Below are 27,026 nucleotides of genomic sequence, written 5' to 3'. Positions count from 1 at the left end.
CACTCAATCAACTTCCGCAGTTTTGTCGATAAAACATGTACAGTATATGTCTGCGCAAGACGACGCTTCATCTCGTCCCAAGTATCACCCCCACCCAGCGTAACAGTGCGGAGTTGCAGAAATTGGAAGCCAACCCGTAACCTCCTCTTTTATGAAGGGTTTGGTCCCTTTCCAGGCATGACAATTTCGAAAGGGAGGATATCCGAAGGCGCGTTATTGAGAGATTATGACAGGGCCCGTCACTTGAACTCAAACATACGTCACAAGCCCTGCGGGAAAACTCCCAGTAGTGTTTTGTGGTTTTGTGCTCAACCCGTCAATAATATGCATGCCACTGGCAAGCGGCTGAACGGCAAACTTGAGGAATCGATAAAAGGGGCGGGGCATCGTGATGGTACCCCCAATAAATCGCCTTATTCGTTGTGAGACAAGCGTTCGTTCGTATCCACTCCTCGCCATCACGTCATCGCTCTTGCTTTCGCGCCATTCCAGGTCCTCGCAGCCTCGCCATGAACGCAATCCGAGGAATCCGATCCCGGGCGCCCTTAGCGTCCTCATATAAAAAGACGGGACACTCTCGGGGCGCTTCATTCCTTCTCCAATCAGCAATCAGCAAACCTTCATCACATCCTTTCCTCACTACTCGCATCGCCGCACACACATTCCACAAAATGTCCCCGACATCTGCTCCTCACGACCCTCAAAGCATGGACGCAACCAAGGCAAAGAACTTGGACACGACGACCAACACGAACAAGCAGATTGAGGACCTCTACAAACTCATCGATGGAATCAAGGTATCTGTCGTCCGTTCACACATCCCGTTTCGGTTCTCCAACTCACTCAACTTCTGTTCATGTCATTAGATCGCAACTTTCACCACTCGCGCCCGAGATGGATCCCTGGTGTCTCGACCGATGGCTACCCGCGAGCGAATCGAAGGCGGACCTGATATTGTGTTCGTCACCAACAACCAATCTCACAAGTTGGACGACTTGAGCTACGATAACCACGTGAATGTGGCGTACTCCAAGGGCCAGAACTGGGTTAGCGTATCAGGAACTGCATCCTTGGTGAACGACAGGACGAAGATCAAGGAATTGTACAAGCCTGATCTGAAGGTATGATTGATGCGGTCTGTCCGATGTAAATGCTGATGATGGCTCGCTCACATTTGCACACTATCAATCATCTAGGCATGGTTTGGCGACCTCGGTGACGGCGTGCACACAGGGGGCCCGGAGGACCCTCGCATCACTTTGCTCTACATTACCGCCGATTCTGTGCACTACCAACTGCAAGACAAATCCACGCCCACCGTTCTTTTTGAGGTGGTGAAGGGTGCGGTGACTGGAGCTCTCCCAGAGACCGGACCCATCCGGGAGTTGGGAACGTCGGAGTTGAACCACGCCCGGAACATCGCCACTCAGTAGCAACCCCGCTTTGTCGGATACGCATAGTTTCTCCATATCGTTTCTTTTTTGTAAATCCTTCTTGGCAATGAATATACAGTATCTCACTTTGACCGCCGACGCGATTATTTCGTCATCACCGGTGTACAGTACAAGACTGACTAAACCCATGCCCCTCGGCACTGTATGGGGTTAACTACGCTATCCTATAGTTGTACGTACGTGCAGGATGCTGTGCACGGGGGGTGTCTATACAGCCAACGCACAGAATTATCTCTACATGATGTACAATATAATTCTGGCTCACACTCCGTCTTGACCAATTGACCTTGACTGGCAACCAAGACCGAGTGCGAACATCCCTATTCCCAGTCCAGCGTCTATTAGCCATTGTTTTGACGACAACCACTCTGCACTCAAATCTCATACACACCCACAACTAGGGTCCTTACGCCACGTACTCGGTGCACATTCTCACTATGAGGCGAAGGTCTGTGGGTTGGTACTGTATAAACAGATTAATGGGTTAGACTTATGGATCTCTCTCTCACGACGCTCGTGAAGTATTAATAGGGTGCGTGTATACCTGGCGATCTCCGTTGGTTGTGTTGTATATACGATGGGGAGCTCTCCCCCGAAGAGACAAGCAGGGGGATGCCAATGGTCCCGTACTGTACAGTATATGTGCGCGGCGGAGTCGCGACGCGTGGGCTGTAGGATCAAGCGTATCATGCTGAGCCCTCAACTCGACGACAGGAGCTGCCGACTTATTATCCACTACGAACAGTGGCAACTTGCCCACCGCAGGGGCGTCCGTGCTGCATATACATTGCCCCGCTCCACCAGTCTTGCAGATGTCTGGCGATCGCACTTTCATGCTTTTACGCAAGCTCCGATATTACGTTTGAACATATTAATAACCATCGAATGCACATGGAAGGCCTGTGCGGCGACGACCCTTGGGTAAAGGAAGCGCATCGTGTTCATGCGTCGGAGTTAGCCGGCGATAACCATCCTTGAATTGTACATGTAGGGTCCTTGGAGAGACGGCGCTCTGACTGAATGCTTTGTCAAAACGTAAGTTCGTCGGGTCGCAGATATGGATATGCCATACCCATATATATGTAGGCCTGCCCAGCAAGGGTGATAGCTAGATGGTTGTAGACAGCGGTGAACGCCGCAAATTGTTCATTAACGCCCATGTCATAGAATCGTGATAGCCGCCATCCCGACCCTTTGTATCGTTATTGTCGGCTCTTTCTCCTTCGCCAAGCACTTGAAGTGGAGAGAAGAGCATGTGAACGATAACGGCATCCACCGCATCGACGAAGACCATGATCAGTCAGGCGATACGAGAGATGATTTCTCGACCTTGCATACGCGAGCGACCCCTCACGCCCCTGAGCACGCTTGGGTTTGGGCGGCGATTCTCAACCTGGCGAATCTGCAGATCGCTATAGCTCTGATCGAGTTTTTGGGCGTCAACACCTTGGTCTTGGCGCCGTATGAGTACATTATATTAGCCGCCGTACTGCTTCAATGGGTACGTTGAGAAGGGAGTCAAATGGCGCGTCAGCTTAAGACTAATATCTGCTCTCGCCAGACTTTCTTTGTTGGCATTCTGGCCTACTTGATCTGGGCTCCACTACCTTACGATGACCCAGAAGCTCATGCAGCATTCGATCGCTCAAAGCGCACGTCGCTGCGCTATCTTCTAGCGTTTGTCGCTGTCGCTGCCATCGCGAAGGTCATCGAACTCGTGCCATTGTACTCTCACTACGATCCGCAGATGGGTGATGTGGTCCGGATACTGCTGGTGATCGGATCGCTCGCCCTGGACATCTTAATGTTGGCCTTCGGATTGGTTGTATCGGGAGAAATGCTAGGAAGCCAGAGGTTTGGATACACTTCCGTGCCTAGTTCCGAGTCTCGACAGGAAAGGGTGATCTGCACAGAGGAAGGCGCGCCATTCTTTTCGAAGATGACATTCATGTGGTTCAACGACCTCATCAAGTTGGGGGCATCCAAACACCTATCGAAAGACGACATTCCGGATATAGCGGAGGGCGATAAAGCGGCGAATGTGTGTGAGAGATTTGAGAAAATCAGGCTGCGCCACAAGGGGTTGCTGGCTTCGTTATATTATCTAGTGCGCAAGGAGCTGCGGATTCAAGCAGCCTACGGGGTCGGGTCAACACTGCTATTCTTCGCTGGCCCATTCTTCCTCAATCGCATCCTAGCACATGTGTCGCAACCCAGAGGAACCTCGTCGGCGGCTGTTGGGTTGAGTTACGCCTTCGCGCTATTGGTGTGCTCCCTTGTACGCTCCGCATGTGATGGCCAACTGTACTTCATCGGCAGGCGCATTGGGTTGCGCCTTCGCGCCGTCCTCATTACGGAAATCTACACGAAGGCGCTCAGGAGGCGCGCGATGTTTGGAGAGGAGGAGGAGGATCAGGGCGCGACCACGGGGCAGGTTCAAAATCTCATGGCTGTTGATTGCCAGAAAATTCTCGAAATGTCCTGCTATCTACAGTATTACTGGAGTTTGCCGTCTCAAATAATCATCTGCGTTGTCCTCCTATGCCTGGTGTTGGGCTGGCCAGCCCTCACCGGAGTCGCCGTCATGCTTTCCGTCATGCCCATTGGAGCATATTTCGGAAAGGCCGTTGCCCGAGCGCAGAAAAGTTTGATCAGAGCGACAGACAAGAGAATCAACGCTATCAACGAGGTATGATGAGCGTTTGATTACAGACACGTCAATTGAATCTGATGACATTAAGTTTTAGGCTCTGCAAGGTATAAGAGTGCTCAAGTTTTTCAGCTGGGAGCTGCATTATTACAAGCAGTTGACAAAGTACCGCGACACGGAGCTAAAGAAGTTACGCCATTATATTTTCGTCGCCGGTGGCCAATCTCTCTTGTGGTCCGCCACGCCCATCATGGTGTCCTTCCTCACGTTCCTCACCTACACAAAAGCCGCGAATCGGGAACTGACCGCCGAGGTAGCATTCACTGGCCTGGCGTTGTTCAATGCCTTACGCGGCCCTCTGCAGTATTTCCCGGAAATGATCGTTCGTTTAAGCGAGGTCAGCGTCAGCATGCAGAGGATCAAGGAGTTTTTGGCGGAAGAGGAATTGGAGCGCTATGAGAAGGGCAAGGAGGTGGCTACAACGGCGCCGTTAGCTGCGGACCAGGCGATAGGTATCCACGGAGGATCATTCACCTGGGAAGCGGACGAGACTGAAACCACGAAGAAGCGAAAACGGTTCTCTCTCAAGAATCTGGAACTTTCCTTCCCACCGGGTCAGCTCAGCTTGGTTTGCGGGACAACGGGTTCAGGGAAGACGAGTTTGATGATGGCGCTGTTGGGCGAAATGCATCGTATTGCTGGGACCACTACGATGCCTGATAGCAGGACCGCAAAAGTTGAACCCATCACACGGTTAGCACCTAGTGTCGCATACGCCGCCCAGCAGGCGTGGCTGATGAACGGCACGGTCCGTGACAACATCACTTTCGGAGAGCCATTTGACTCCGAGCGGTATGAAAAAGTCATATTCGCCTGCGCACTCACTCGGGATCTGGAGACTTTCAACGGAGGAGACATGTGTGAGATAGGTGAAAAGGTAAATGTTGATCCCGATATTCCTAAGGTACTTGCACAAGGTTAACATCTGATAACCGATCTCAAGGGTATAAACGTGTCCGGTGGCCAGAAAGCTCGCTTGTCACTCGCCAGAGCAGCATATTCACGGGCAGCTTACGTCCTATTGGACGATCCGTTGTCGGCGGTCGACGCCCCTACTGCTCGCCACCTTTTCGAGGAGTGCATCCTGGGACTTTTACGCGATCGGACCCGGGTGCTGGTTACGCATGCAGTTCACCTCTGCATCCCGCGTGCCGATCACGTTATCGTTATGGGCAAGGGGGTGATTGCCACGCAAGGCTCGCCCAAGGAAGTCATTGGGAAAGGCCCAGGCAAAATCGATTTGGAGACCATCATAGACGATGAGGATGAGCTGCAAGCAGTCGCTGAGGTTAATGAGGACGGGGACGATTGTGGCGCGCGCGCGTCGATTGGAGGCGAGGCCAGCGTTCACAGCACTCAGCGGAGTCAAGGAGCGGAAAATGACTTGCGACTCGAGGTTGAGGAAAACTCCCCAAGCTCAGGATCCCTAGGAAAAGGCGCCGGATTACCGAAAGATGCCACAATTACTTCACCAGTAATCGACAGGCCTGTAGCTCGCCTGACGGAGGACGAAGCGAAGGCCTCGGGCTCGGTGGGCAGCGAGGTGTATATGACGTACATACGCGCAGCGGGCGGCTTTCTCTTTGTTCTGACGTTGGCGATCACGTATAGCGGTACACAACTTGCGATTATCGGGCAGGATTGGTGGCTGAAACATTGGGCGCAGGCTTACAAGGTTGTGTCCTCTCTCTTCTTTCCCAACGGGGCGCTTACCTTCCAAGCCGAAGAAAGGTTGTCGTTTACACGCCCTCAGCCCATCAACGTCGACTGGTACTTGGAAATCTACGCGTTGATTGGGGTACTTAGCCTGCTTGCGCTGCTAATTCGCATCGTGGCCGTCGCAATGGGTTCCCTGAAAGCATCAAAAAGGCTGCATAATGCGATGCTGACCTCTATCTTGAGAGCACCCATCCGGTTCTTCGACATTACTCCTCTCGGTCGAATCCTAAACCGCTTCTCGCGCGACACGCAATGTATCGATCAAGAGGTATCCAACTTCTCTGGAGAATTTCTGAGAAACTCGGTTTCCGCTATTGCCGTCGTTTTAGTCGTCGCCTCCGTGACGCCCCTTTTCGTTGGAGCTTTGATCCCAATTGCGTTAATATACCGCTCCGTCGCGCGCCTTTATCTGAGCACCTCTCGGGAACTCAAACGCTACGACAGCGTGACTCGGTCGCCCATTTATTCGCATTTCAGTGAAACAATCACGGGGGCGCCTACCATCCGAGCTTATGGAGCGGAACAGCGGTTCACCGAAGAGATCTATGCCAGAATCGATCAGAACCATCGTCCTTTCTTTTATCTATGGGTTTCGAACAGGTGGCTGGGGATTCGCATTGACTTTGTGGGAGCTGCTGTCTCCTTTTCCTCTGCGGCGGCGATTCTCGCAACCATGCATTGGGGGCCGGGCATGGATCCTGGCGCTGCTGGACTCAGTTTGAGTTATGCTCTAACATTCACAGACAATCTGCTGTGGGTTGTGCGAATGCATAGTTTGATGGAGATGACCATGAATAGCGTTGAAAGGATCGGGGAATATCTGGAAATTGATGAGGAAGCCCCGGCCGTGATTGACACATCGAGACCACCCACCCTCTGGCCTCAAGCAGGCCGAGTGGTTTTTACGGATGTAGTCGTCAAATATGCGCCCGCTCTGCCACCCGTTCTTCGCGGGCTCAGCTTCACGGGGCAGGCGGGGGAGAAAATAGGGATTGTTGGTAAGTTAGGGCAAATCGCAGAAAGATGCGAAACATAGTCTGGGTGCTGACGATGAGTATCGTGGGCGTAGGGCGCACCGGCGCTGGGAAAAGTACAATCTCGCTAGCCCTCTTCAGATTCTTGGAGGCTTCGAGCGGGCGCATTGTCATTGATGGTATCGACATCGCGCAGATCGGCCTACACGACTTGAGGTCCAGGTTGACCATTATCGCTCAAGGTAACGCCTAATACACCGTGCAGCCTACTTCACGGTGTGCAGTAGGCCTAAAGTCTCGAATGCGCCGTGACATGGCTTTGCAGATCCGATACTTTTTACGGGGACGTTGAGAAGCAACCTGGATCCATTCTCTCAGCACACCGATCTCGAGCTGTGGACGGCTCTGCGGCGTTCCCATCTTCTCGACTCGGACCACTCGCGTCACTCGCATCACCAGCAGCACTTACCGACAGCTGTGCCAGTCTCCATCGCGCCACACAAGTCCTCAGGGAACAACAGCGGGTCTGAAGGGGGGAGCATGTCTACGAGCCAGCTGGTGCACGATCGCACGGGAAGTTTGGTTACCCGCAGTTTTGGAACAACTCCTTCGACATCGCGACGACCCTCGTTAACGCCCGCGACGTTTATTCAACCGGCAAATGACACCCCATCGGGGCATCCACATCATCACGCGTTACATCGCCAGACGTCAACGGCATCGGTGGGAAGTAACGCAGGACAGCCTCATCTGACACTGGACACTGCAGTTGCGGAAGGGGGCGCTAATTTCTCGCAAGGTAGTCAAAGAGTCTCATCATCCTTCTCCCACCATACTAACTCGCTTGGCGAAAGGTCAACGACAGTTGCTGTGCCTCGCGCGCGCCCTACTGAGGAGTTGCAAGGTGATCGTCCTGGACGAGGCTACAGCGAGCGTGGATCATGAGACGGACGCGAAGATCCAGGAAACAATTCGCAACGAGTTTCGCGGGGCCACGTTGCTCTGCGTCGCCCATCGGTTGCGAACCGTTGCGGATTATGACAAGATCCTCGTGCTTTCTGAAGGCAAAGCTGCAGAGTTTGATACGCCGTCGAATCTGATGAAGCTGACGCCAGAGCGAAACGGCGGAAAGCCGGGGATTTTCCGAAGTATGTGCGAGGAGAGTGGGGAGGTGGAGTTGCTGTTGCAGATGGCGAATAAGGCGGATGAGGAACGCGTCGCGAAGCGGCGGCGGTCGTATATGTGAACCTTTCTCACATCTCACTTCGGACAATGGACCCGTTCCTATGTAGAAGAATGTTTGTGACCTTTGTAGAATACGTACAGTACTTTCATTTCCATGTTGCTATGTGCATGACACTGCATATCGCCCATAGCGGGTTCAGTGGCGCATGCATGGGCTGTGGGGTTGCCGTTCTTGGGCGGACCGCGCCGCGCCGCACGGCTGCCGCAGAGAGTAACACGTCGGCTTTGTGGCGCATTCACTTAGTCCCAGACCGCAAGGGATGCCCAAGCCTCCAGTCCGTTTCGCGCGTCCCAACATCCGAAGCTTTGGTGGCCTGGTGGACTTTTCGCATTTGGATCCTGGTTCTGCGCGGCCGTCCGCCAAGGCTGCTGTTAAAGCGGGGCGAATTCGACAGTGTTGGGGACGAGGGCGGGGGGGGGCCATGTGCTACGGAGGCTTCTCGGCGGGACTCGTCGCGCATCAATGTAGCACTCAACCTGCTGCGGGTCGCAAAATGATCTATTCCCTAATCACAAACATTAGTAGGACAAGCCTCCGTCGCAGTCGTCTCAGCAGCGAATTGGCCTTCTCTCGAGAGCGTCCCTGCTGCTGCTGCCACCGCTTCCGTGTATAAAAAGAACCACCCTCATCTACAATTCCCCTTTTTTGTTCACAACTTCCCTACGCCTTTTAGACGGTCTGAACCGAGTCCGCTCCTGCTCTACAGACGTTCAGCACCGCGCTCCATATCCAGATATCCACCCTCGAAGACAGTTCGTGATCTTCCCACCCAACCTGACTTGCAACCCCCGACACACACTTCCCACGATGGTCAAAGTGCTTCTTGCCACTGCTCTCCTCGTCTCTGCGACGCAGGCGGCTCCCTACTACAACACCAACAACTACGACGGTCCCCGCTATTCTCCCTGCAAGTACCAGTCCTACGTAAGTTGCCCCCGTGATCTATGTGACTCTTTGACCGAATCCTGTGCCTGACTCGGTCCCTTCCACAACTTGATTCCCCCAAACAAATAGCAAGACAAAACTTGGTACGACAACAACGGTGTTGCGTATGGGTGGGATACTTACGCCAACAAGGCTTGTCTCGCCAAAGACTACAAGGTATGGGCCCTGTTTTCGGTTCGACTGGATCCGACCCTCGTATTCTCAATCGCGTCGCGCTCACACATTCCCGTATTCCACAGAAGAACGACTATGGTTACAAGAACTATGGCGGAGACGATTATGGAAAGAAATATGGTGGAAACGACTATGGAAACTGGAAGAAGGACGACTGGAAGAAGGACGACTGGAAGAAGGACGAATGGAAGAAGGACTACGGATACAAGCAGAACGACTATGGTTCCAAGCAAAACAACTACGAAACCAGCAAGGGCTATGGTTGGAACAAGGTACGTCAAGCTTGATGGGCTGGAAACTCATTCCCTTATCGCTCATCCTTTTGCTGCCGTTGCATCTTTGTAGGATGACTCGAAGTACGGCCATGGTACACCAAAATACTTCGCAGCCACCAGCTACCAGCCACCCGCTGGCCAATCTTATCAATCCGACTATAAAAAGGAGGATTACAAGGGCGAGTACAAGCCTGAGGAATCCTACAAGAACAAGGGCGAGTACAAGCCTGAGGAATCCTACAAGAACAAGGGCGAGAACAAGCCTGAGGAATCCTACAAGAACAAGGGCGAGTACAAGCCTGAGGAATCCTACAAGAACAAGGGCGAGTACAAGCCTGAGGAATCCTACAACAAGCCTTCTTCGTACGACGGACCCAAATGCGATGCAAAATACAGGGATGACTCCTATCATGAATGTCGTCAAGTAAGGCTCGCATCTCCCGAGTTTCCCTACCTTCACTTGCATTCACTCATTCATTCATTTCCCTTTTCTTCACTAGACCTTCGATTGGGTCAAGGAACACTATTGCAAGGGTCCCGCTTCCACCGCGCATGGCCGGTGCATTGACGAAGTAGTCACCTCCTTCGATAAGTGTATCTCTGCTGTTGACCGCCACCAGGGTTACTGCTGGAAGCCCGACTTTTGGCAACAAAGCTCGTACGGCTCTGGGTCTTCCTACAAGGCCGCCAGCTCGTACGGCGACCAAAGCGAGTATGGTCAGCAACAAGGCTCCTACGGTCAGAAAGAAAACTACGGTCAGAAAGAAAACTACGGTCAGAAAGAGAACTACGGTCAGAAAGAGAACTCCTACTCCGGCAAAGACTACTCCTACTCTGGCAAGGAATATTCGTGCCCCTCGGCCCGCGAGTACTTTGACCGAACCGGGTCTCCTACGTTGAAGCAATGCGCATCGATCGTTTGCGCCCCTGGTCAGACGAAGGAATATATCAATCGCGGGCTCTACCAATGCTATCAACTCGAAGAACAGGCGAAGTTGACCAACGGCGGAAAGCTTCCTTACGGGTGGTAGATTGTCTTTGGATTGTAGTTGAAGATGAGTCGGCCTCTCCCAGAATATACTCCCCTTTGCATAGCATCACATGTCCTCACCCTCTCTCGCGAACTATAACTTCCTTTGTATCTGAAGTACTGATGTACATATATTAATTACCCCAGCGCGCCCCGCCGCATCTCACTTTCTTTATCGATTGAATTTCAATGTTCCGAATTGATGAGGAGATGGTGGCACGTGACTCTCGCAGGTGTTGCAATCCGTCAAACTGTCAAAGTGTCACTGACAGCTTCTGACAGAAATATTGACCGGTCTTGATTCACCTCACTCTCCACTCCTACCGTCTCTCAAATGCCGCAGTTACCGTCGTCCACTAACCACTCCAACCTATCTTCTCTCGCAACAACCCCTCTGTCGCACACGGTCGGCTCCTGGGAGAGGAGAATGAAGGGCAACAAGGACCAAATGGGTCGCTTCTGCATGGGCCTGAAGACGGGATTTGCGAGGTCTGTAAAACAGACACTGCACTGGCGGACGGGACTCATTGGGGGAGTCAAAGTGGCGAGGGCCGTGTGTGATCACTGTGGGCGCAAAGGGGAGAGTACCTGGCGAAAATCCGCGAGATGGAGGGAAAAACACCCCGCATACTAAGGAGGAGGGCAGCGATTGATAAGGAAAAGGAGGAGGTTGAGCGGGCGGAGGCGATGTTGAAGCAGAGGAAGAAGAAACTGGAGGCGGGGAAGCGAGCCGCCCAATCTTATCCATCTCCTCTTCACCGCCTCGTTCTCCGCAGCGACCGAGGGGCTAGTAGGATTATAGCCCCACTTTTCCCTCTTCCTTCATTGCATGCCATTTCAGATGCACCTTATACACGTTGTGTGTATGATTTCCAATCCTACTGTAGCGACAGTATCTGGAGCATGATGTGGTGGGAATACGATCGTATTTCACGGTGAGGGCAGAAGTGGTGGAAATATAATGAGCACGAAAAGCACCAGCGCGGTACAAAGTTGAGAGCTAGCTTTGTATTTGCATTAGCTCTTCAGGAATCAAAATGGTACGTACAGTAAAAAAGAGATTTAAGCTAACATTTGAGAATCGTTACTGTCTACATCCGCAGTATTCGAGGAACCACGAAACAAGATCAAGAATCAGAGTCCGGTAGGATCTGATGACGCTAACTATCTGAGCTTATGAAACACAAATCCTTCACCAGCTCTGGAGCCACCTTTTCCTACGCCTGTTTCTACCGCCAGCAACCACCGGGTTATTGTGCACAGATGCATCCGTAACACTGGCGCCTGTGGCGCCTGTGGGACCATTCGGCACCGTCACCTGGGCAAGAGTAGGACCGTCGTAAGCCGGAACATCGCCAATGACCACTTTCGCGAACGCCTTGTTGTTATCAATGGTCTTTTCGGGGAAGAAGCCGTCCGGGTTGATGTCGATCTCCAGCGTGTACTCGGTGTTGGCCGTGTAACCGGGTTGTAGGTGCAAGTCGGTCACTGCGTTTCGGTACCGGAGTGTCATTGGAGAGGCACACGGAAACGGAACAAATCTTCGCTCTTACCATCGATCCATTGACAGGGCAGCGTCTCGTCGTAAAGATCATGACACCCCACCGAGATGCCCTGATTGTTGCAATTGTAGACTGGTTCCAGGCCTTCGACGTCACAGCCTACATCTTCGAGACAGAAGCCATTCTTGTGACCGTTGAGGATGACAGTTTGGCGATCTGCGCTCAGGAGTCGGTAGTTGGCGTAAGCGGTGAAATGCCAGTGTCTGAAATCAAGACCCTCGGTTAGTGCATGAGGTGCCGGAGGAAGCGAAGGAGTGAGGAAGAGCTGCAGTACCCGTGACAAGTATCCCAATGCCTGAGTGAAAGCATAGCAGAAAGAAAGACGTAACGTCAAAATTATGCAGTCCGGCGGACGTGCTCAAACAACGTATGCCATTACCAGTAACGTGGATTATTTGGGTCATTATGAGCTTCAGGGGGGTTTCCGAGATAGCCGTCTGCGTCGCCAATGTTGTGAACCTATATATAGACAAATTATGAGATGACGCCAAGCGGGAGAATTGCGCACGATGCGTTCACTCAAACTCACCATGCTCCCAAAACGCAGAAGCATGCGAGTGCCTACGGATGAAAAGACAGGTCAGTCGACCTTGATGTGGTTTTGAATGAAACAAAAGCGCATGACAAACCGTTTCCAGTTAAGCAGCCTTCGTTTTGGAGGCAAGGATCCTCAGCGGCATCCACATGATCAATGTAGAGGGTGGCTTGCGCATGGTCTCCATCCGGTGCGAAGTCTGGAAGGGGGTGGTTCGGGGCTGCACCATCTGGAGCTGGGGCTGGAGCTGCAGCCGGCGGGGCGCCAGCGGCGGGCTGGGCAAACGCAGAATGGTAGAGTCCCAGGAGGACAGTGGAAACGAGGAACTTTAGTATATGAGGCATCTTGCCGGCGTAGCGAGTCGAAGCTTCTTGAAAGAGCGGCCGAACCTCCACGCGAATGGGAGACGAGGAGGTTTATTATGCTTGCACTTGCTACCGGACTGCTGCTCAACCAACGGCGGTTGGATTGCCAACCCCGCTTTATATGCTGGGTCTGGGGTGCGGGATAATTTTGCACGTACATCTTTCCGCAGCGAAACAGTATGCGGGGTTCGGAAACGTCAAGCCAAGGAAGTGGCGATGTGCCTGTGGAGGTTCCAGCATCCACCAGGCCACTCGTGGTGCCGAGAAGTGTACCCCTTTCAGGCAATTCCGGAAGAATACCCCTCTTGTAGTATTGGCAGAGATTACCATCCCTTACGTGCGTGAAGGAATCGTACTGGCCAAGGCGAGCAATAATCGCCACTTTAATGCACTACGTCTATGCAGGTCCGTTCTCCACTCTTCCCACGTTGCCGCCGGAAATCGAATGACATGAAATGAAAATTAGCGGAACTTTGTGTGGCGGGTCCACCCTTTTTTTCGTGAGATTCGCTGTGGAGAAGAGCGTGAAATGTGAAGCCCATCCGCATGAACAACACAAGAAGACCGACAATTGAGCCGCCATATGCTTCAACTCCGACGATCTGCCGCCATCTCCCTTCTTTTTTTCATAATATTAGGGGTTTCATTGAGCTCGTGAACCTCGTGGAGATGCTTTACTTTTTGCTGAGAGTGGGGCGACGACGTTCCTCTCTCCACACTCATTCTAGTTGCGACTGGCATTGGTGAAGCGCGCTGTCGAATCCCGTCAGCCGGTGACACCAGAGCTCGCTGATATGTGCTGTAAGGACTAAAGTAATAACCAGCAATTCAGATATGCGCACATATGTGAACAATTAGTACTCAATATTCTGTGCGTCTATCTGCGTCTGCGGTAGTGAATTGGTAAATCCAGATCGAGACAGACAACAGCGCAGGGGAGTAGAGACCAAGTGTGAGTTCATACACCTTTGGGCGGTTGTATTCCGGTCCACTTGGAGAGCCTTACTGGCGTCCTGGGCATCATGAGCGTCACCGCCGCTGACAAGAAACCTGATCGAACCACAAACGGGAGAGAAGAGCGGTTACTTCTGGAAGGGGAAGCTCATATCGACCACTTGATTTCCCTGCTTGAGTTGGAACGCAATACGGAAATCAGCGAGACACGGGAGAACCTAGCGCACCTGGCACCGCAGTCTTTGCAGGCACGTGGAGTATGTTTACTCAACTTGCGGGCGGCGGCCACACGCACTGGCTTGGCGGGAAAGGTCGTTGTTGAGTTTGAGCGTAATTCAGGCGCAGATATTCTCCCGCCACATTCGTTCAGAGTGGGTGACGTGGTTGGGGTTGTCGAAGGCAGTGGAAAGCAGGCCAAGAAGACGGAGAAGTTGGCTGCTGAAGGCGAGGGTGTCCTTGTGAAAGTCGAGGACACCAGAATCACAGTGGCCTTCAAGGAAGACGTGGAAGGCGGTTGGGAGGGAAGAATTTGCCGGATGTGAGTTTTCACTAGACTGCCGTCTGGAGCATGCTACCGCGAATCCGTGTATCTCACCTACCTCGAAGGAATAAATTAGCAAATGAGATCACCTATAAGCGAATGGTATTTTCTCTTTCGGCACTAAACGTCGCCGCCTCCACGAATTCTCTTTCGAACTTGCAAGAAATCCTCCTCGGCAAACGCGATCCGACGTCGTTCCAATCATCCAATGTCAACTTGACATTCTTTAACGATCGAATCAATGACAGTCAGAAAGAGGCAGTGCGCTTAGCGGTAGGCTCGCCAGAGATTGCATTGATACACGGGCCGCCTGGTAGGTTCATTGGGTCACAAGGGCTGAAGATGCCGATACGGCATTGGATTTGTATGGACCTCAAAAGATCTGTCTTGTAGACGCAGTTATTAATTCTGGAAATTTTCCTTCACCAGGGACGGGAAAGGTATTGATTGCCCCCAATGAAAGCTGGTAGTGGGACTTCTGACTCACCGTAACCACCTCCAGACTGAGACCCTCGTAGAGGTCCTGAAGCAGTTGGTTAAAGAAGGGCTTCGAGTCCTGGTGTGCGGCCCTTCCAATATCTCTGTAGGTATGTATGCCTGTATCGAACTATTCTGCGAGTTTCAAGGATTGTTCAATGATTACTCTGTTGGGTGACATCCAGACAACATCGTTGAAAGACTTGTCCCGTCCGGAATATCACTCGTGCGCATTGGACATCCCGCACGTGTCGTACCGGCCTGCCTAGAAGCTACGCTTGACATGCAAGTACGATATTCCGACGCTACAAGCTTAGTGAACGACATGAGAAAGGAGATTGACTCGAATCTGAAGAAGTTGGCCAAATCCAAATCCCGTACCGAGAAGAAGGAGTTGTGGCAAACAAATCGGGATCTCCGCAAGGATCTGAAGCAACGCGAGAAGACTGCTGTGCGCGCTTTGATCGACAATGCCAGCGTAGTTCTATGCACCTTGAATGGCGCAGGGGCCAAAAACGTGTGTCTCAGCAAGAAGTACGACGTGGTGGTTATCGATGAAGCCACTCAAGCCCTAGAGCCGGAATCATGGATCGCGTTGTCTTTAGCGCCGAAAGCTATTCTAGCCGGTGACCACAAGCAACTTCCCCCGACTGTTAAGTCTGCTGCAGCTGCTGAGAAGGGGCTTGGCCGAACGATCTTTGACAGACTGCTTTCGGCTCACGGAGATAAAATCAAACGACTATTGGATACTCAGTACCGAATGCACGACAAGATAGGGGAATGGTCGTCGAATGCTATGTACGAGGGAAAACTGATCTCCCACGACTCGGTGCGAACGAGACTTTTGAACGAACTCCCTGGTGTCGAGAGCACTAGCGAGACGGAAGTGCCGCTTCTGCTGATAGACACAGCAGGTTGCGACATGCTGGAAAATGTGGCGGCCGACGGCGAAAGCAGATACAACGAAGGAGAGGCAGATTTGGTGGTGAAACACCTTGAAGCCCTGGTCAACGCCGGTCTGTCGACTGCCGACATTGCCGTCATTACGCCGTATAATGGGCAGGCGGGCCTCATCAAGTCTCGGATCAAGGATCGATTCAGAGGATGTGAAGTGGGAAGCGTTGATGGGTTTCAAGGCCGAGAAAAGGAAGCAATAATTCTCAGTCTAGTTCGCTCGAATGATAACGGCGACGTTGGGTTCCTGTCCGAGTCAAGACGATTGAACGTCGCTATAACGAGAGCTAGACGACATGTGTGCTTGATCTGCGATTCGGAAACCATGGAACGCGGGGGCCCTTTCCTCAAAGGCATTGTTGAATGGTTTTTCGAGGTAAAACTTACACGTTCGGGCTTGGGAAGGTTGCTCATATCTCTCTACTAACCGTTTCTTCGGCGCGTTGCAGAATGGTGATGTAGTGTGTGCTAGCGGGATGTAGATAGATAGTTGACAATAGATTTCTCAAGTAGGAGAAGCTATTGCGATGTGTTTATATTGTGTATATGTGACACAGGTATCAAAAATTTACAAACCGCTTGCAAATACACTCCGAAGCGAACATTTCAAAACGAACGTTTCACATGTTGCCGGGCGTGCCACGATCCACCGCAAACTCGAACCCACCCAACCCAATTCCACTCTTTGCACGAGCCTCCTTCATCTGCCGAGCTTTGTCTTTCAGATCTACATTATTCCGCCCAAGAAAGCAACCTCGCGCTTTGCCCTCGTCAAGTATGAGGCGCCAGCGTCTCGGAGCATGCTTGAACTTCAACAACCCCCGTTCCAACTCCGCCTCGTCTTCTGCACTCCATCGTCGTCGTTTACGTTGTTGAGGTGTGCCTGGCGCAGGCTTCACGTCGACAGCTGGTTGTTGTACATGTAAGTCAGTCCCTGCGTTTTCGTCGTGGACATCAGCATCTTGGCCGAGCACCGGGGTGTTTTCCTTTGATCCAGAACCTCTGGGCTCCGTGAGCTTACCCCCCGTGATTTCCAGCTGACCTTTCGCCCGCCGTTGCGCTTGGTTCGCAGGGACCGCGCTGGCCGATGGAGTCGCTGGAGAAATGGGAGACGAGGCGTCCTGAGCTGCACCGGCGTTGTTCGGGTCGAAGCTGAGCCCGCGGCTTCGACGAATGCTATTGACGATGTGAAGATTGTCAGGGGCAACTCCAATTGGTAGCTTGTCACGCTCCTCCTCGGCTTTGCGTTTGATGCGCTCCGCTGGTGGAACAGAAAATCATTAGATAAAAAGCTATCGAGTATTTCACCTCAATGCATACCTCGTCGCTGCCTCGCAGAGTCGATCTTCTGCCGCTTCACGTCGCTTCCTTCACCATCTTCGGCGTTGTCTTGCGATAACCCTTCACTGGCCCTCGCCTTTCGTTTCCGTCCTCGGCCATTTGCGGGAGTGCTGACCTGTTCACCATTTTCAAGAGATACATCTTCCCCTTGACCTTTTTTCGCAGATGTGGATTTTCGCGTACGTGTCCGTTTCGGCGGCACCTCCTTAGGGAATTCCGCATCGACTTCGTTGTATATGCGATCGATGGGATCTGGAACGTCACGTCTACATCGGACCGGTTCATTAGTAAACTGCGACAAAGTGGCATACCGGTCGGAATCATCCATTTCGTCTTGCATGGCCTAATTTCTTTAGGCTATATTCCACTCACCGTAAATTGTCTTGGGCAACGTCGAGGCCGTGAATGACATCAGCAGCTGTGCTCGTTGCCCGGCGAGTAACTTTCTTCTTTTTCGCACCGGAACTCGTCGTCGTGGGAGCAGCACCAACATCGCTTTTCCGAGGACGAGACGCGCGCGTAGTCTTTGCCTTTGGGGTGTTCTGGCTCACTGATTCCTGTGACGGCTGCTCGACTTCGTCAACAGCTCCCAAAGAGGGATCCCCTTGCCCGTCTTCTACGACAGCTTCCCGGGCTTCCAACTCGTTCATCAGTTCGCCACTACATGAAGGAATTAGCGTGTCAGTCAGCGACGTACGATACTTCGAAAACGGAGTGTACTCACAGCAGAGTCGGGGAAGCATTGTAAGAGAAAATGCCCTCATCTCCACCATCTTGACTATCACCGTTGGCTCCTGTCGTGCTCACTGAGGAAACGCGTGCATGTCGCGCATTAGACAGGGTTTTTCCATGTGCGTTAGGGATTTGTCACATCCGTGTCAGCCGACTACGCGCGAGCGACGAAAGTCCATACCTTTCTGATTGGGCGACGCCGAAATTCCTGCCGCACTGGCTGCCATGTACGGAATATCATCGCCGTCCTTGGCGAGCCTTATTGCCAGGGCTCTGAAAAAGTTGGTGATATTGAGGTAACAGTCTGACCAGGGGCGTGCCTCCAGCAATGATTCGAGGTTGTGTTTGAGTATCTGTGGGTCGTTTCAGTGATTGCTGTTATAGTAGTTTGTACCGCCTACCAAGAGCCGTCTCATCATTTAGTACTCACAAAGGCGGTTTCGCTTTGCTTCCTAAGCTCCAACGCCGTCTCGTTGACATTTGGGTATCGTTCGGGCGTTTTGAACAGGCGAATATGCTCACGTTCGACATCCTCTGAGTCCCATATGCGGCCGTTCGACGAGACAAATGCAATGAAGCTCTGTTGGGAAAGGATTGCTAACTTGGGACAAATGCAGGGACGCGAACTACTTAGATTGGTTCTTACCTGCAGCATTATATCGACCAAAACAACGTTGAAGGCAGCGGTCCGAGCCATATCCCCAGGAACCACATCTTTTTCAAACAACTTCAACATTTGTGTCAAACATTCCCGTCGACTCATGAAAGGGGGATCATGTTGGGGATCCCGGTGAGCGTTGGCGAACTCAAGCAGCTCTAGGGCCCGCACGAGCTTGACTTGTCTCACAAAGTCATTCGGCGACCAAGCAAGCTCATAAAATTGCGGATATGTGGGATCTACAAAAACAAGAGTGATGGGTTAGGGATGAGAAAAAAACACCTTGCCGGTTAGGGTTGGCAAAACCCTAATCATTTGAGATGTAAACGTACCTTTGAGAAGTTCGCTCCAAAGTCTATTTTTCTGGGCCTGTAAGCTTTCACCTCTCAAACGATCACCAGGTCTCTCGTCGCCGAGGTGGAGAGCAAGGATACGGGCGGCGTTCGGACCAATGTTGTACGGTTGAGGAGCTGCTGAAGCGACCAAGGCCTCGACCATTGCCCCGCTTTTGCTGCGGCCCATTGTGGGATACAGGGAGCCGTGACGCGTAGCGGGCACGGGATGGCCTGCCTTTGTCGTTGCTCCGTTTGCAGGGGCTGCAGGCGACGATTGAGATGTGGTTGCGTTAGACACTCGTGCGGGTGTTCCATTTCCCCCCTGGAAGTTCGCCCCGGGCGTGACAACGACAGCAGCGTTGGGGGTGTGAACAACAATACCGGTGGGCGCGGACGTTGGAGTAGGAGGATTGGCTTGTCGCAGGCTACTGTTGCTCTGTATATGTACAGGTATTGTGTTTGGAGTCATCGCTACTAGTGATCACACATGCAGGTCCTGGGACTTCCAGTGAGTCGTTCCAAAGGGTGCAAAACAAACAGAGCGCCTGGAAAGCGTTTATTGAGATGTGTGGTGGGGTCGTTCGGTTCGTTCTCAGAGGGCTGACTGTGGCGAGAGTGTGATGGATTGTGTTCCTTGCTTTGTCCCCGGTCGTCGTCGTCGTCCCCCCCTCTTCTCCGACCCTCTTCAAGTGACAATGATGGCGTTCTGCTGCTTATTATTAGGCGCGCTTAATGTCGCAGAGCGCATTCAGGGCTTGCCGCGCTAATCAAGCTGTTTAATCTCAGTCACGTGCATGCTCCCTCAAGTTATTATGCTCCCGCACGACTGACGTGTTTGGTCCGAAGATGCCAACGTCCGCGGCCAGTCAAACTTCGAAGGTCGAGGTCATCGCCAAGACTCCTCCCTCTCCCTTCCCGCTACGCTCTCTCTTAATGGCCCGCAACCCGTTCGCCGACGATGCTCCCCTCTTTGAGGGTGCTCCCGCTGGGGACGAGCCGCTCTTCTTACATCCTTCAAATAGGGTAAGGCCCAATTCTGTTGGTTTTGGAAGGCGGTGGGAAAATGCCTACACTGTTGAAAGCCCTAAGTCATAACCAATAACCTGAAACATACTTGCGCATCCACGCTCTCGTTAATCCTCTCCTATGTCGCTTCCAGGATAGGCTGCTTGAAAATACTATAGGACTGTCCGTGGGGGCCGTCATCGCGGTAAGTCGTCCGTCGTTTCTCAGCCGTGTGAAGCGAGGGCCGGACGGGGGTCATCCGATCCTAATGTGCGCGCACGCTCAGCGATCGCGGATTGTTTGAGCTCTAAGAGCAAGGAAGCCCTTGGGGCGTGCTAAATCCCTCTCTCCACGCACACAGCTTACGTTCCTGTTTTCATTATGGACTGGAATCGGCCAATCCTGGAACAACATTTTCTTAGGGCTGGTCCTTCTGGCATTCTCAGGCGTCACTTACCAACTGGTGCGACTTTGCTCGATACTTTACTTGGTGATACTCCGTCCGGTTTGCCTGTGCCTCAACCTATTTGTCTCTTTCAGATACTCTGGTATCGCTCTGGAGATTTAGACCCAAAGTTCAAGACAATCATTCTCGTACTGTTCTCGTCCGACGTCCTACTTGCGATCATTGCCAACGTGTACTTCTTTGCTGCCAAGTGTCCAGGACAACCCGCTTCTGGAAGCGGCGCAACGAGTTTTTGAACTCGCTATGCGCGGCGGTTGCCATGCAGGGTGGGAAGGACAGACCCTGACACTAAAGGATCTCTGGTACATGTTTCATCTTGAACATCGCTGCGATCCATGGATGATCGCCAGATCTACTTTCAATGCCATGCTTGCGCTCGTTTTTTCACCTCCCGTGCGTTGCCTTCACGGACTTGTTATACGATGTAGATTCAGGCAGTGATGATCTCACAGTCTTGAGCTTGTAAAGTGGCCGACATATCAGAATAGGATTTTCTTACCACCCAACGACAATACGTCACTCGGGTCTTTCGGGGCAACGCTCCCTGACGGAATTGTTTGATCTTGTCGTTCGGCGCCGTGGCAGAATGGCGCAGTTTTCCACTACCTTTCTCCAGATTGTCAATATTAGCTCCGGCCGTTTGCTCGCGAACCACATTGGGCAACCTAACCCTAACCAAAGCTCAACTTGAAGCAAACAGCAGTCGGGAGTGCCCACGGACAACTGGCACTCTCGACGAGCATGAAAGGGACTCTGTCGGCCAGAAACTACATTAAATACAAAGTCCACTCGCAAGACCCGCACTTCACCACACTGCACGGACACATGTCCTCGATCGACATGGAGACCAACACACAGATGTCCAACATTGAAGTGGGAGAGCACGCGAGCGGTGAACTGTCAGCAACCCGCTCGCAACGACGCAAACGAGAAGCTCCTCATGCCATTGTTCACAGCGTCACTCTCCAAATTCAGCATACTCACGCCACCACGTTGCCAAGCCAGACCAGTACACTGAACACCTACGAACAACTTACGGCAGAGGAGTTTTCTGCAGCAGCCAACGTCGGTGCAGAGCTGATTGCTCAGGCCAACTCCCACTTTGTTGCGTTGACATACATCCTCGAACGGTTGACGAGAACCTACCCCCTTCTCACATCAGGAGAATGTGGGTCTGTAACGCCCCAGATTGCCTCTCTACTTCACGAGTCGAACACGGCACAAACCTCTTCCAGCGATATTGGCAACGGGGACATTGAAGGCAACCCGCGGACGGGTTGGGAACCTCTAGTCCTGCTGCTGCAGACCCAACCATCCGCGTCCAATTCAGAGGGGGAAACCCAGGTCTTCAGGCAGATCATGGAGATTCATGCACTTGGGTTCTGCGATATGGTCAGCGACAGAATTCTTATTGGGGCACTATGGAAGCGAAACCAGGTCTTGGGAACTCTGCAGCCGACGCATTTAGAAACGTCGAATGCCATCCAGCACCTTCTTTCAGCCAACCGTCGAATCTACGCACTCTCCCTACGCCACCGCAAGTTTGGTGTCCTCTGTTTTGACAATGATGATGAAGAGAACACAACCTGGACGGCAATGTGTGAGCAGCTAGGAGATCTGCCCACCAAACGGTGCATCCGATCCACATCTACGTCAATCATACCTATCTTTTCAAAGGCGAAGCGAAACCTTTACCGCATGCACGTGGATTGATGCACAACAAACGACCTCTTCCCGCTTTCGGTGGCCTTTCTATCGCAAACTCCTCAGTTTGATCATCTCTCGCAAACTTCTCGGGCACTTGTGTGCACGACGGTAGAGTCTGTCGCCTGCACACTCATCCCGTGGCTTCCACACATGACACGCCAGGCTGGGAATGAGTCCCAGTCCGATGGCACATCCAACCGACGCAGATCACATCAGCGGCATCGCAATCTTAGAGTAGGATTCTACGCCAATTTGCTAGAGGATGTAGTGGAGAATATGGATGTGATTGACCTCGACATCACATCCCAATCACTCCCCTGGGAGGTGCGACCAGTTAGCGTAGCTTCCGTGCGCCTTGTCTTGGATCAACCGGATGACAGGCTCATAGAAGCCTTCTCCCTCAAACGAAAAGACTCAGAAAAGGGAACGGGTGGAGCAAAGTTCCGGAAGTTCGTCATCGAGCAAGGAGAAGATGGCAAACTCCGCTTGTATGCCGAGAAGCGTGTGCGAATGCGAACTGCACCCAGAGAACAGGATCGATAGATAGTCGCATTGTAGATGCTCTCACGGCAATTGTGGTGGTTTAATATTTTCAATATATCCACTCACCCCAAACCCAAAAGCAAATACACGAGGTTTATGCCTGATACTACTCCCTATACCGCATCGAGCGGTCTAACTGATACTACGCCCTATACCGCTCCATTTTGAAGTGCCCCGTCGGGCTCTGCTCGTTTACGCCGGTGTAGTCGACAATCTGGCGCCATTTTGAGCGGGATGGTTGGTATACCATGAACACCGGTGAGGTGATGTCCCCGGGCGGGAGATTCGGGCCGTGAGCGCGCATCTCGTCGGTACAGTCTTCGATGATCCCCTTCGCGAGACAGTCGTCGAGTTTGAGTTGTAGTTGATCGCGCTCGGTCGTTGAGAGGTGGTACTCGCCGGTGTAGCGTCGCATTTGTTGGGGGGATTGAGCCCATTTTGTTTTGACGCCCTACGCCGTACTGCGTCCGTACCGTCGCGTTGCTTTGCTTTACTCGTTGTATGAGCGGTAGTAGCCAAAGGAGGTCGGCGCGCGACAACCACGATCGGGGATGGGGATGGGGATGGCGATGGGGATGGCGATGGGGATGGGGATGCGCTGGGGTGCTGGAGTCGTCCTGTGCGGGCGGAATTGAACACCATCCCTCGCTGAGGTGCGGCCCGCTGACCCAGTGGGTCCATTGCGCGCGCCATTGAAGGATGCGCGGCTCGTTCGGGAATGGTAATTGTGCGAGGAGGAAATGGCCTTGGGTTCGGTGGATCCGGTATATGCGGCATATCCGGCGTCGCCATTGAGCATCCCTCTTCTGTTTTTCGCGTTTTGCATCGGGCGAATTGTGTCGTTGATGACTGTGGGACCCGCCGCGGCCGCCGTCGCGGCCTCGATAGCCTTGTCCGGGGGAACGACCTTGATATCCGCTGCTGCGTGTGCTGCCGCGGAAACCTCCCCGTTGGTTTGATAATTTGCGATCGCCGTAGGAAGAAGAATTGCTCCGGTTCCGCTGACCGCTGCGCGTACCGGGGGGTCCAAAAACCTTCTGGGGTCGAAGGGATTTCAGTGCCTGGAGGGAGGCGACGACTTCCTGCATGTTGTCGAACTCGCCGAAGAGCTCCTGCTTCCGATGCGTCCTGCTTTCAGGTCCTCGGTTCCCCAGGCCCGATTTTGCTGTAAAATATACGACTTGTAGGTTTAAAAAAACTACGACCGGCGTACCGTTCTCAAAACGCACATTCTTTATATATGTAGAGTTTATGGTATTCGATACAAATCAAAATGGGTCAACGCGATCGTTCTAAAGTCTGCAATCGTTCTAAAGACTGCAATCGTTCTAAAGACTCAGCAAGCCCAAGGACGCGCCCGGCAGCAACGACACCCTCCTCCCGCAACAACCGTTCGACTCGTTTTGCCAGCTTCTCATTGATTTGAACGGAGGTCCCAAGGCGATTCGAGTCTTGGCCTCTGACGGACGACGTGGTTGCGTGTGCATCCTCAGGCCCACACCACACGATCTCAACTACGCCGTCGCACAAATCAAAATCCACATACACACGGTAGTCCGCATTCACAAAGACTCCACCATGACAGGCGAACCCATCTGCCTTTTCAGCTTGCCCGTTGTGTTCGAGACTGGGAACCAGATTCCGTATGTGAGTTTCGATGTGTCGTTATCGCGGTGGAATTTATTGGCAAAGTCATCCCATGTGGCGGTGATATTGCTGGCAAAGGAGTCGTCTGCGACGAGGTTGCCAAATTCCGCTTGTGAAATGCTGGGCACGCGTAGTTCCTTTGCCCGCTTTTTGATGCGAGACAAGAGGTAAGGGGAAAGCTTATTGAGGAAGTAGATGTAATGCGCCTCGATCTTCGGTAACTCAGCTTGTAAGGCGCGCCACTTCTCCACGCTGACGGAATCCTATGAGGACGCGCTGTCGAAATTATGGACTCCTTCAACAATCTACATTCTTGAAATGTTGCGAACATTCCCGGCCGGTGCCTCTCCAAGACGGGTTTCCAGGATGTAAGACCCATTTTTGGGATTATTCAAATAGGACTGAGTACCCATCCTAGACAGGTCCACCACAAGCATCTGTCAATCTCCGCACCCTATTTTGCGCATGTCGATGAGCTCTCGAGCCCCCCAACTTATTGTCTGTCAGTGTTAGAACCATTTACTTTAACACTAGAAATCGAACGGACATAGACGATGCCGCCAGACGCCCCAGATTCCCTGCCGAGTGTCCGCTGGCGTCCCTCTCTTACGCGTTGGTGGAGACGGCTCATCAAGTCGCTGACTGAAACGTACGATATTCCACCGCCTCCACGGATTCAACGTCAAAAATCGGAGGCCCCAGACCGCGGAGCATCTTCAAGCAGACAATCTGTGCACTCAACGAGCAGTGAACATTCAAAATATAACGAGGGGCTGGGGAAAGGAGGACTGCATGGACAGGCGAGGTCGAACGGATCCCTCGGGGAAACGTCGGGTAAGGCCCCGATAGCCACACGAGAGTATGGGGATGAAGCGTACCTTGCGCCAGACCCTACGGGACGTCATCTTGTCGATGAGGAGAAGGGCGAAGATGAAGACCACTTCTTTGATGAAGAAGATTTCGGGGATGGCTTCGGTGATGAGGATGTTGGCAAGTTCATGCACCCGATCTCATTCCAATTCAAAAACCCGCGAGCCGAGGAAGACTTTTTTCGGACACATCTACTGCCCAATCGAATTGTACATCTACGATTGCTGGCGGCTCTGCAGCTCCTGCAGTATGGAGTTATCCTTTTCCCAACGTATTCGGGGTGGTTGCCACCAAGAGCTAACCCGCCGACCGAAGGGCTGACGCCACATCGATTTGGACCGGCATACATCACTGTATGGGTAGTTCAAGCGCTTTTATGGAGTTTCCTTCTTACGGCCTGTCTATGGAAACGGGGAAAGATTTACATCTCCCTGTGTTTACGCTCCACAACATGGCGATATGTGTTGACAATCTTGGAGGTAAATAACCCAAAAGTGGTGCCTGGGGAAATGTCACTGAGTACATCAACGCATTCCCTTCAGGTATTTGCCGTGGGGCTGGCGGCATCGTGGGACTTTTTTCTGTCCGAAAACCCAGAAGATCCTGTTGGACCACTTTCCACCGTCCCCATATGCTACTATGCCATTTCGAGCGGCTTTGCAGCAACTTATCGACAAGGCGTGGCTGGATTGTTGTTCGTGGCGATAGTCTGCTCGACGAAGTTTGCTCTGGTGCTTGCGAAAGATTCCGATGTCTATGTTCCATCGGTGATATACGCAGTGCCGTTGCTGGTGACCATCATAATATCGCGGGGATTAATCTTGGACGGAGATAAACAGCGGCGCATAAGGTGAGAGTCAGCCTATGATTCTTGTCTCCTCGCTGCATGTTGAGTGAAGACCGATAACTCTCATCCTCTTTTTCTTAGTTACATAAAGTATCGAGTGGTAGAAGAGCGATTGGCACAAATGAGAGTGGAGCGCATGAAGACGGACTACCTGCTTTCTCTTTCCCTACCAAAAACGATCGTTACTACGTTGCGGGAGGTTGGGGCGACGAACTTCGATCTGATTGCGACCCGCATTCCTGACGGTATGCTGTCCGGCAATCCGCCTCTTGGAGAGTGACGCCGGTTCAAGGAGCCTGAATCCACCCATCTCATGACCATTACTTTCTTTGCAATAGCCACGGTTATGTTTGGGGACTTGAAAAACTTCAAGGAAGTGGCGTCTACTCTCGGCTCCACGAAGGAAGCCCTTACCCTCCTCAACGGCATTTTCCAGTACATGGACGAAGCCATCGAAGAGTACAGCGACTTGACAAAGATCAAGGTGAGGGACGGTTCGAAATACGCATATTTGAAGGTAACCCTAATGTATTATCATCCGACTTTCAGACTATCTCCACGAAAATTCTCTTTGTCGGAGGACTTGGTGGAAGTACGACCCATACCGTGCAGGTGCGCTTGATAACTTTCAATTGACAGCCAAAAGAAGATCCTGTTCGGCATCACACTTGCCAATCTTTTCCTCTTACAATAGATGGTCGACATGGCCGTTCAACTCAGGGACTACTTCAGCGAGGAGCAAATCTACAGTATAGGAGACGATCAAGTACCAATAAAATTGAACATAGAGTTTGGTATAGCAACCGGTGCGTCATTCATTTCTTGGAAGGAACAGATCTTTTTCCGTTCGCGGCTGATCGTTGTTTCCGAACATTTTGCATAACAGGTCCTTTGGTAGCCGGGATTGTGGGCCGGAAAAAGTTTGTCTACGAGGTTTGTGATGCAAGCAAGTTTTTGTTC

General features: G+C 52.3%; 10 protein-coding genes across 10 annotated transcripts; 7 read left to right on the top strand and 3 right to left on the bottom strand.

The window, feature by feature from the left end:
* The first annotated feature begins 602 nt into the window (after positions 1–602).
* On the top strand, positions 603–1,627 carry EV422DRAFT_577731 (uncharacterized protein). The gene is made up of 3 exons (XM_053073264.1): positions 603–797; positions 867–1,121; positions 1,197–1,627. Exons 1-3 carry the CDS (start codon positions 672–674, stop codon positions 1,431–1,433), a joined length of 618 nt encoding a protein of 205 aa, XP_052926388.1. The 5' UTR covers positions 603–671; the 3' UTR covers positions 1,434–1,627.
* A 516-nt stretch (positions 1,628–2,143) lies between these two features.
* EV422DRAFT_525190 (ABC transporter type 1, transmembrane domain-containing protein) lies at positions 2,144–8,229 on the top strand. The gene is made up of 9 exons (XM_053070036.1): positions 2,144–2,375; positions 2,446–2,489; positions 2,622–2,955; positions 3,016–4,143; positions 4,202–5,041; positions 5,108–6,881; positions 6,953–7,099; positions 7,183–7,656; positions 7,712–8,229. The coding sequence occupies exons 1-9, from the start codon at positions 2,340–2,342 to the stop codon at positions 8,101–8,103; spliced, it is 5,169 nt and encodes a 1,722-aa protein (XP_052926387.1). The 5' UTR covers positions 2,144–2,339; the 3' UTR covers positions 8,104–8,229.
* A 681-nt stretch (positions 8,230–8,910) lies between these two features.
* On the top strand, positions 8,911–10,528 carry EV422DRAFT_505495 (uncharacterized protein; the record flags this gene model as incomplete). The annotated part of the gene is made up of 5 exons (XM_053068492.1): positions 8,911–9,027; positions 9,118–9,204; positions 9,288–9,494; positions 9,568–9,921; positions 9,998–10,528. 5 exons carry the CDS (start codon positions 8,911–8,913, stop codon positions 10,526–10,528), a joined length of 1,296 nt encoding a protein of 431 aa, XP_052926386.1.
* A 1,080-nt stretch (positions 10,529–11,608) lies between these two features.
* On the bottom strand, positions 11,609–13,055 carry EV422DRAFT_525183 (Lysyl oxidase-domain-containing protein). Its single transcript, XM_053070035.1, has 6 exons — positions 12,719–13,055; positions 12,619–12,650; positions 12,469–12,548; positions 12,364–12,384; positions 12,081–12,292; positions 11,609–12,015 (listed from the first exon to the last, which is right to left on the bottom strand). The coding sequence occupies exons 1-6, from the start codon at positions 12,966–12,968 to the stop codon at positions 11,720–11,722; spliced, it is 891 nt and encodes a 296-aa protein (XP_052926385.1). The 5' UTR covers positions 12,969–13,055; the 3' UTR covers positions 11,609–11,719.
* A 761-nt stretch (positions 13,056–13,816) lies between these two features.
* EV422DRAFT_411537 (uncharacterized protein) lies at positions 13,817–15,062 on the top strand. Its single transcript, XM_053067040.1, has 3 exons — positions 13,817–14,481; positions 14,550–14,797; positions 14,914–15,062. The coding sequence occupies exons 1-3, from the start codon at positions 14,012–14,014 to the stop codon at positions 14,952–14,954; spliced, it is 759 nt and encodes a 252-aa protein (XP_052926384.1). The 5' UTR covers positions 13,817–14,011; the 3' UTR covers positions 14,955–15,062.
* A 1,366-nt stretch (positions 15,063–16,428) lies between these two features.
* Positions 16,429–19,685, bottom strand: EV422DRAFT_525173 (uncharacterized protein). Its single transcript, XM_053070034.1, has 7 exons — positions 18,979–19,685; positions 18,419–18,885; positions 18,170–18,341; positions 17,981–18,062; positions 17,629–17,916; positions 17,236–17,522; positions 16,429–17,176 (listed from the first exon to the last, which is right to left on the bottom strand). The coding sequence occupies exons 1-7, from the start codon at positions 19,448–19,450 to the stop codon at positions 16,536–16,538; spliced, it is 2,409 nt and encodes an 802-aa protein (XP_052926383.1). The 5' UTR covers positions 19,451–19,685; the 3' UTR covers positions 16,429–16,535.
* Positions 19,686–19,782: 97 nt separating this feature from the next.
* EV422DRAFT_525169 (uncharacterized protein) lies at positions 19,783–21,002 on the top strand. Its single transcript, XM_053070033.1, has 4 exons — positions 19,783–20,004; positions 20,141–20,191; positions 20,348–20,449; positions 20,527–21,002. The coding sequence occupies exons 1-4, from the start codon at positions 19,828–19,830 to the stop codon at positions 20,686–20,688; spliced, it is 492 nt and encodes a 163-aa protein (XP_052926382.1). The 5' UTR covers positions 19,783–19,827; the 3' UTR covers positions 20,689–21,002.
* A 19-nt stretch (positions 21,003–21,021) lies between these two features.
* On the top strand, positions 21,022–22,530 carry EV422DRAFT_411330 (uncharacterized protein). Its single transcript, XM_053067039.1, has one exon. The coding sequence runs from the start codon at positions 21,194–21,196 to the stop codon at positions 22,163–22,165; it is 972 nt and encodes a 323-aa protein (XP_052926381.1). The 5' UTR covers positions 21,022–21,193; the 3' UTR covers positions 22,166–22,530.
* Positions 22,531–22,757: 227 nt separating this feature from the next.
* Positions 22,758–24,746, bottom strand: EV422DRAFT_619151 (uncharacterized protein). The gene is made up of 3 exons (XM_053074058.1): positions 24,679–24,746; positions 24,269–24,601; positions 22,758–23,739 (listed from the first exon to the last, which is right to left on the bottom strand). Exons 1-3 carry the CDS (start codon positions 24,726–24,728, stop codon positions 23,193–23,195), a joined length of 930 nt encoding a protein of 309 aa, XP_052926380.1. The 5' UTR covers positions 24,729–24,746; the 3' UTR covers positions 22,758–23,192.
* EV422DRAFT_411261 (uncharacterized protein) lies at positions 24,727–26,968 on the top strand. The gene is made up of 5 exons (XM_053067038.1): positions 24,727–25,698; positions 25,762–26,069; positions 26,148–26,311; positions 26,405–26,550; positions 26,616–26,968. Exons 1-5 carry the CDS (start codon positions 24,904–24,906, stop codon positions 26,700–26,702), a joined length of 1,500 nt encoding a protein of 499 aa, XP_052926379.1. The 5' UTR covers positions 24,727–24,903; the 3' UTR covers positions 26,703–26,968.
* Positions 26,969–27,026: the final 58 nt, after the last annotated feature.

Source organism: Fimicolochytrium jonesii (assembly GCF_025526975.1).
Source record: "Fimicolochytrium jonesii strain JEL569 chromosome Unknown EV422scaffold_8, whole genome shotgun sequence".
Taxonomy (NCBI): domain Eukaryota; kingdom Fungi; phylum Chytridiomycota; class Chytridiomycetes; order Spizellomycetales; family Powellomycetaceae; genus Fimicolochytrium; species Fimicolochytrium jonesii.
Note: the sequence above shows the minus strand (reverse complement) of the source record. Positions and strands in the feature narration are given on the sequence as shown.

What these genes read in the sequence shown, in the direction of transcription:
- EV422DRAFT_411330 (XM_053067039.1), top strand. Translation starts at nt 21,194, where the DNA reads ATGAAAGGGACTCTGTCGGCCAGAAACTACATTAAATACAAAGTCCAC.
- EV422DRAFT_411261 (XM_053067038.1), top strand. Translation starts at nt 24,904, where the DNA reads ATGCCGCCAGACGCCCCAGATTCCCTGCCGAGTGTCCGCTGGCGTCCC. An exon ending in ATGTGTTGACAATCTTGGAG is followed by an intron (nt 25,699 to 25,761) that starts GTAAATAACCCA and finishes CATTCCCTTCAG; the next exon opens with GTATTTGCCGTGGGGCTGGC. An exon ending in GCGACTTGACAAAGATCAAG is followed by an intron (nt 26,551 to 26,615) that starts GTGAGGGACGGT and finishes TCCGACTTTCAG; the next exon opens with ACTATCTCCACGAAAATTCT.
- EV422DRAFT_525169 (XM_053070033.1), top strand. Translation starts at nt 19,828, where the DNA reads ATGCCAACGTCCGCGGCCAGTCAAACTTCGAAGGTCGAGGTCATCGCC. An exon ending in TCTTACATCCTTCAAATAGG is followed by an intron (nt 20,005 to 20,140) that starts GTAAGGCCCAAT and finishes TGTCGCTTCCAG; the next exon opens with GATAGGCTGCTTGAAAATAC. An exon ending in CAGGCGTCACTTACCAACTG is followed by an intron (nt 20,450 to 20,526) that starts GTGCGACTTTGC and finishes TGTCTCTTTCAG; the next exon opens with ATACTCTGGTATCGCTCTGG.
- EV422DRAFT_411537 (XM_053067040.1), top strand. Translation starts at nt 14,012, where the DNA reads ATGAGCGTCACCGCCGCTGACAAGAAACCTGATCGAACCACAAACGGG. An exon ending in GAGGGAAGAATTTGCCGGAT is followed by an intron (nt 14,482 to 14,549) that starts GTGAGTTTTCAC and finishes CCTACCTCGAAG; the next exon opens with GAATAAATTAGCAAATGAGA. An exon ending in ATTGATACACGGGCCGCCTG is followed by an intron (nt 14,798 to 14,913) that starts GTAGGTTCATTG and finishes TTCCTTCACCAG; the next exon opens with GGACGGGAAAGGTATTGATT.
- EV422DRAFT_525173 (XM_053070034.1), bottom strand. Translation starts at nt 19,450, where the DNA reads ATGACTCCAAACACAATACCTGTACATATACAGAGCAACAGTAGCCTG. An exon ending in GGCGTCGCCCAATCAGAAAG is followed by an intron (nt 18,063 to 18,169) that starts GTATGGACTTTC and finishes GCGTTTCCTCAG; the next exon opens with TGAGCACGACAGGAGCCAAC. An exon ending in CTCTGCGAGGCAGCGACGAG is followed by an intron (nt 17,177 to 17,235) that starts GTATGCATTGAG and finishes CTGTTCCACCAG; the next exon opens with CGGAGCGCATCAAACGCAAA.
- EV422DRAFT_619151 (XM_053074058.1), bottom strand. Translation starts at nt 24,728, where the DNA reads ATGGGTCTTACATCCTGGAAACCCGTCTTGGAGAGGCACCGGCCGGGA. An exon ending in GAGAGGCACCGGCCGGGAAT is followed by an intron (nt 24,602 to 24,678) that starts GTTCGCAACATT and finishes GGATTCCGTCAG; the next exon opens with CGTGGAGAAGTGGCGCGCCT. An exon ending in CCTGTCATGGTGGAGTCTTT is followed by an intron (nt 23,740 to 24,268) that starts GTGAATGCGGAC and finishes CTTCGACCCCAG; the next exon opens with AAGGTTTTTGGACCCCCCGG.
- EV422DRAFT_577731 (XM_053073264.1), top strand. Translation starts at nt 672, where the DNA reads ATGTCCCCGACATCTGCTCCTCACGACCCTCAAAGCATGGACGCAACC. An exon ending in AACTCATCGATGGAATCAAG is followed by an intron (nt 798 to 866) that starts GTATCTGTCGTC and finishes TCATGTCATTAG; the next exon opens with ATCGCAACTTTCACCACTCG. An exon ending in TGTACAAGCCTGATCTGAAG is followed by an intron (nt 1,122 to 1,196) that starts GTATGATTGATG and finishes TCAATCATCTAG; the next exon opens with GCATGGTTTGGCGACCTCGG.
- EV422DRAFT_525190 (XM_053070036.1), top strand. Translation starts at nt 2,340, where the DNA reads ATGCACATGGAAGGCCTGTGCGGCGACGACCCTTGG. An exon ending in TGTGTGAGATAGGTGAAAAG is followed by an intron (nt 5,042 to 5,107) that starts GTAAATGTTGAT and finishes ACCGATCTCAAG; the next exon opens with GGTATAAACGTGTCCGGTGG. An exon ending in GGGCGCTAATTTCTCGCAAG is followed by an intron (nt 7,657 to 7,711) that starts GTAGTCAAAGAG and finishes GCTTGGCGAAAG; the next exon opens with GTCAACGACAGTTGCTGTGC.
- EV422DRAFT_525183 (XM_053070035.1), bottom strand. Translation starts at nt 12,968, where the DNA reads ATGCCTCATATACTAAAGTTCCTCGTTTCCACTGTCCTCCTGGGACTC. An exon ending in CCAAATAATCCACGTTACTG is followed by an intron (nt 12,385 to 12,468) that starts GTAATGGCATAC and finishes GCTTTCACTCAG; the next exon opens with GCATTGGGATACTTGTCACG. An exon ending in CATTGGGATACTTGTCACGG is followed by an intron (nt 12,293 to 12,363) that starts GTACTGCAGCTC and finishes TCTTGATTTCAG; the next exon opens with ACACTGGCATTTCACCGCTT.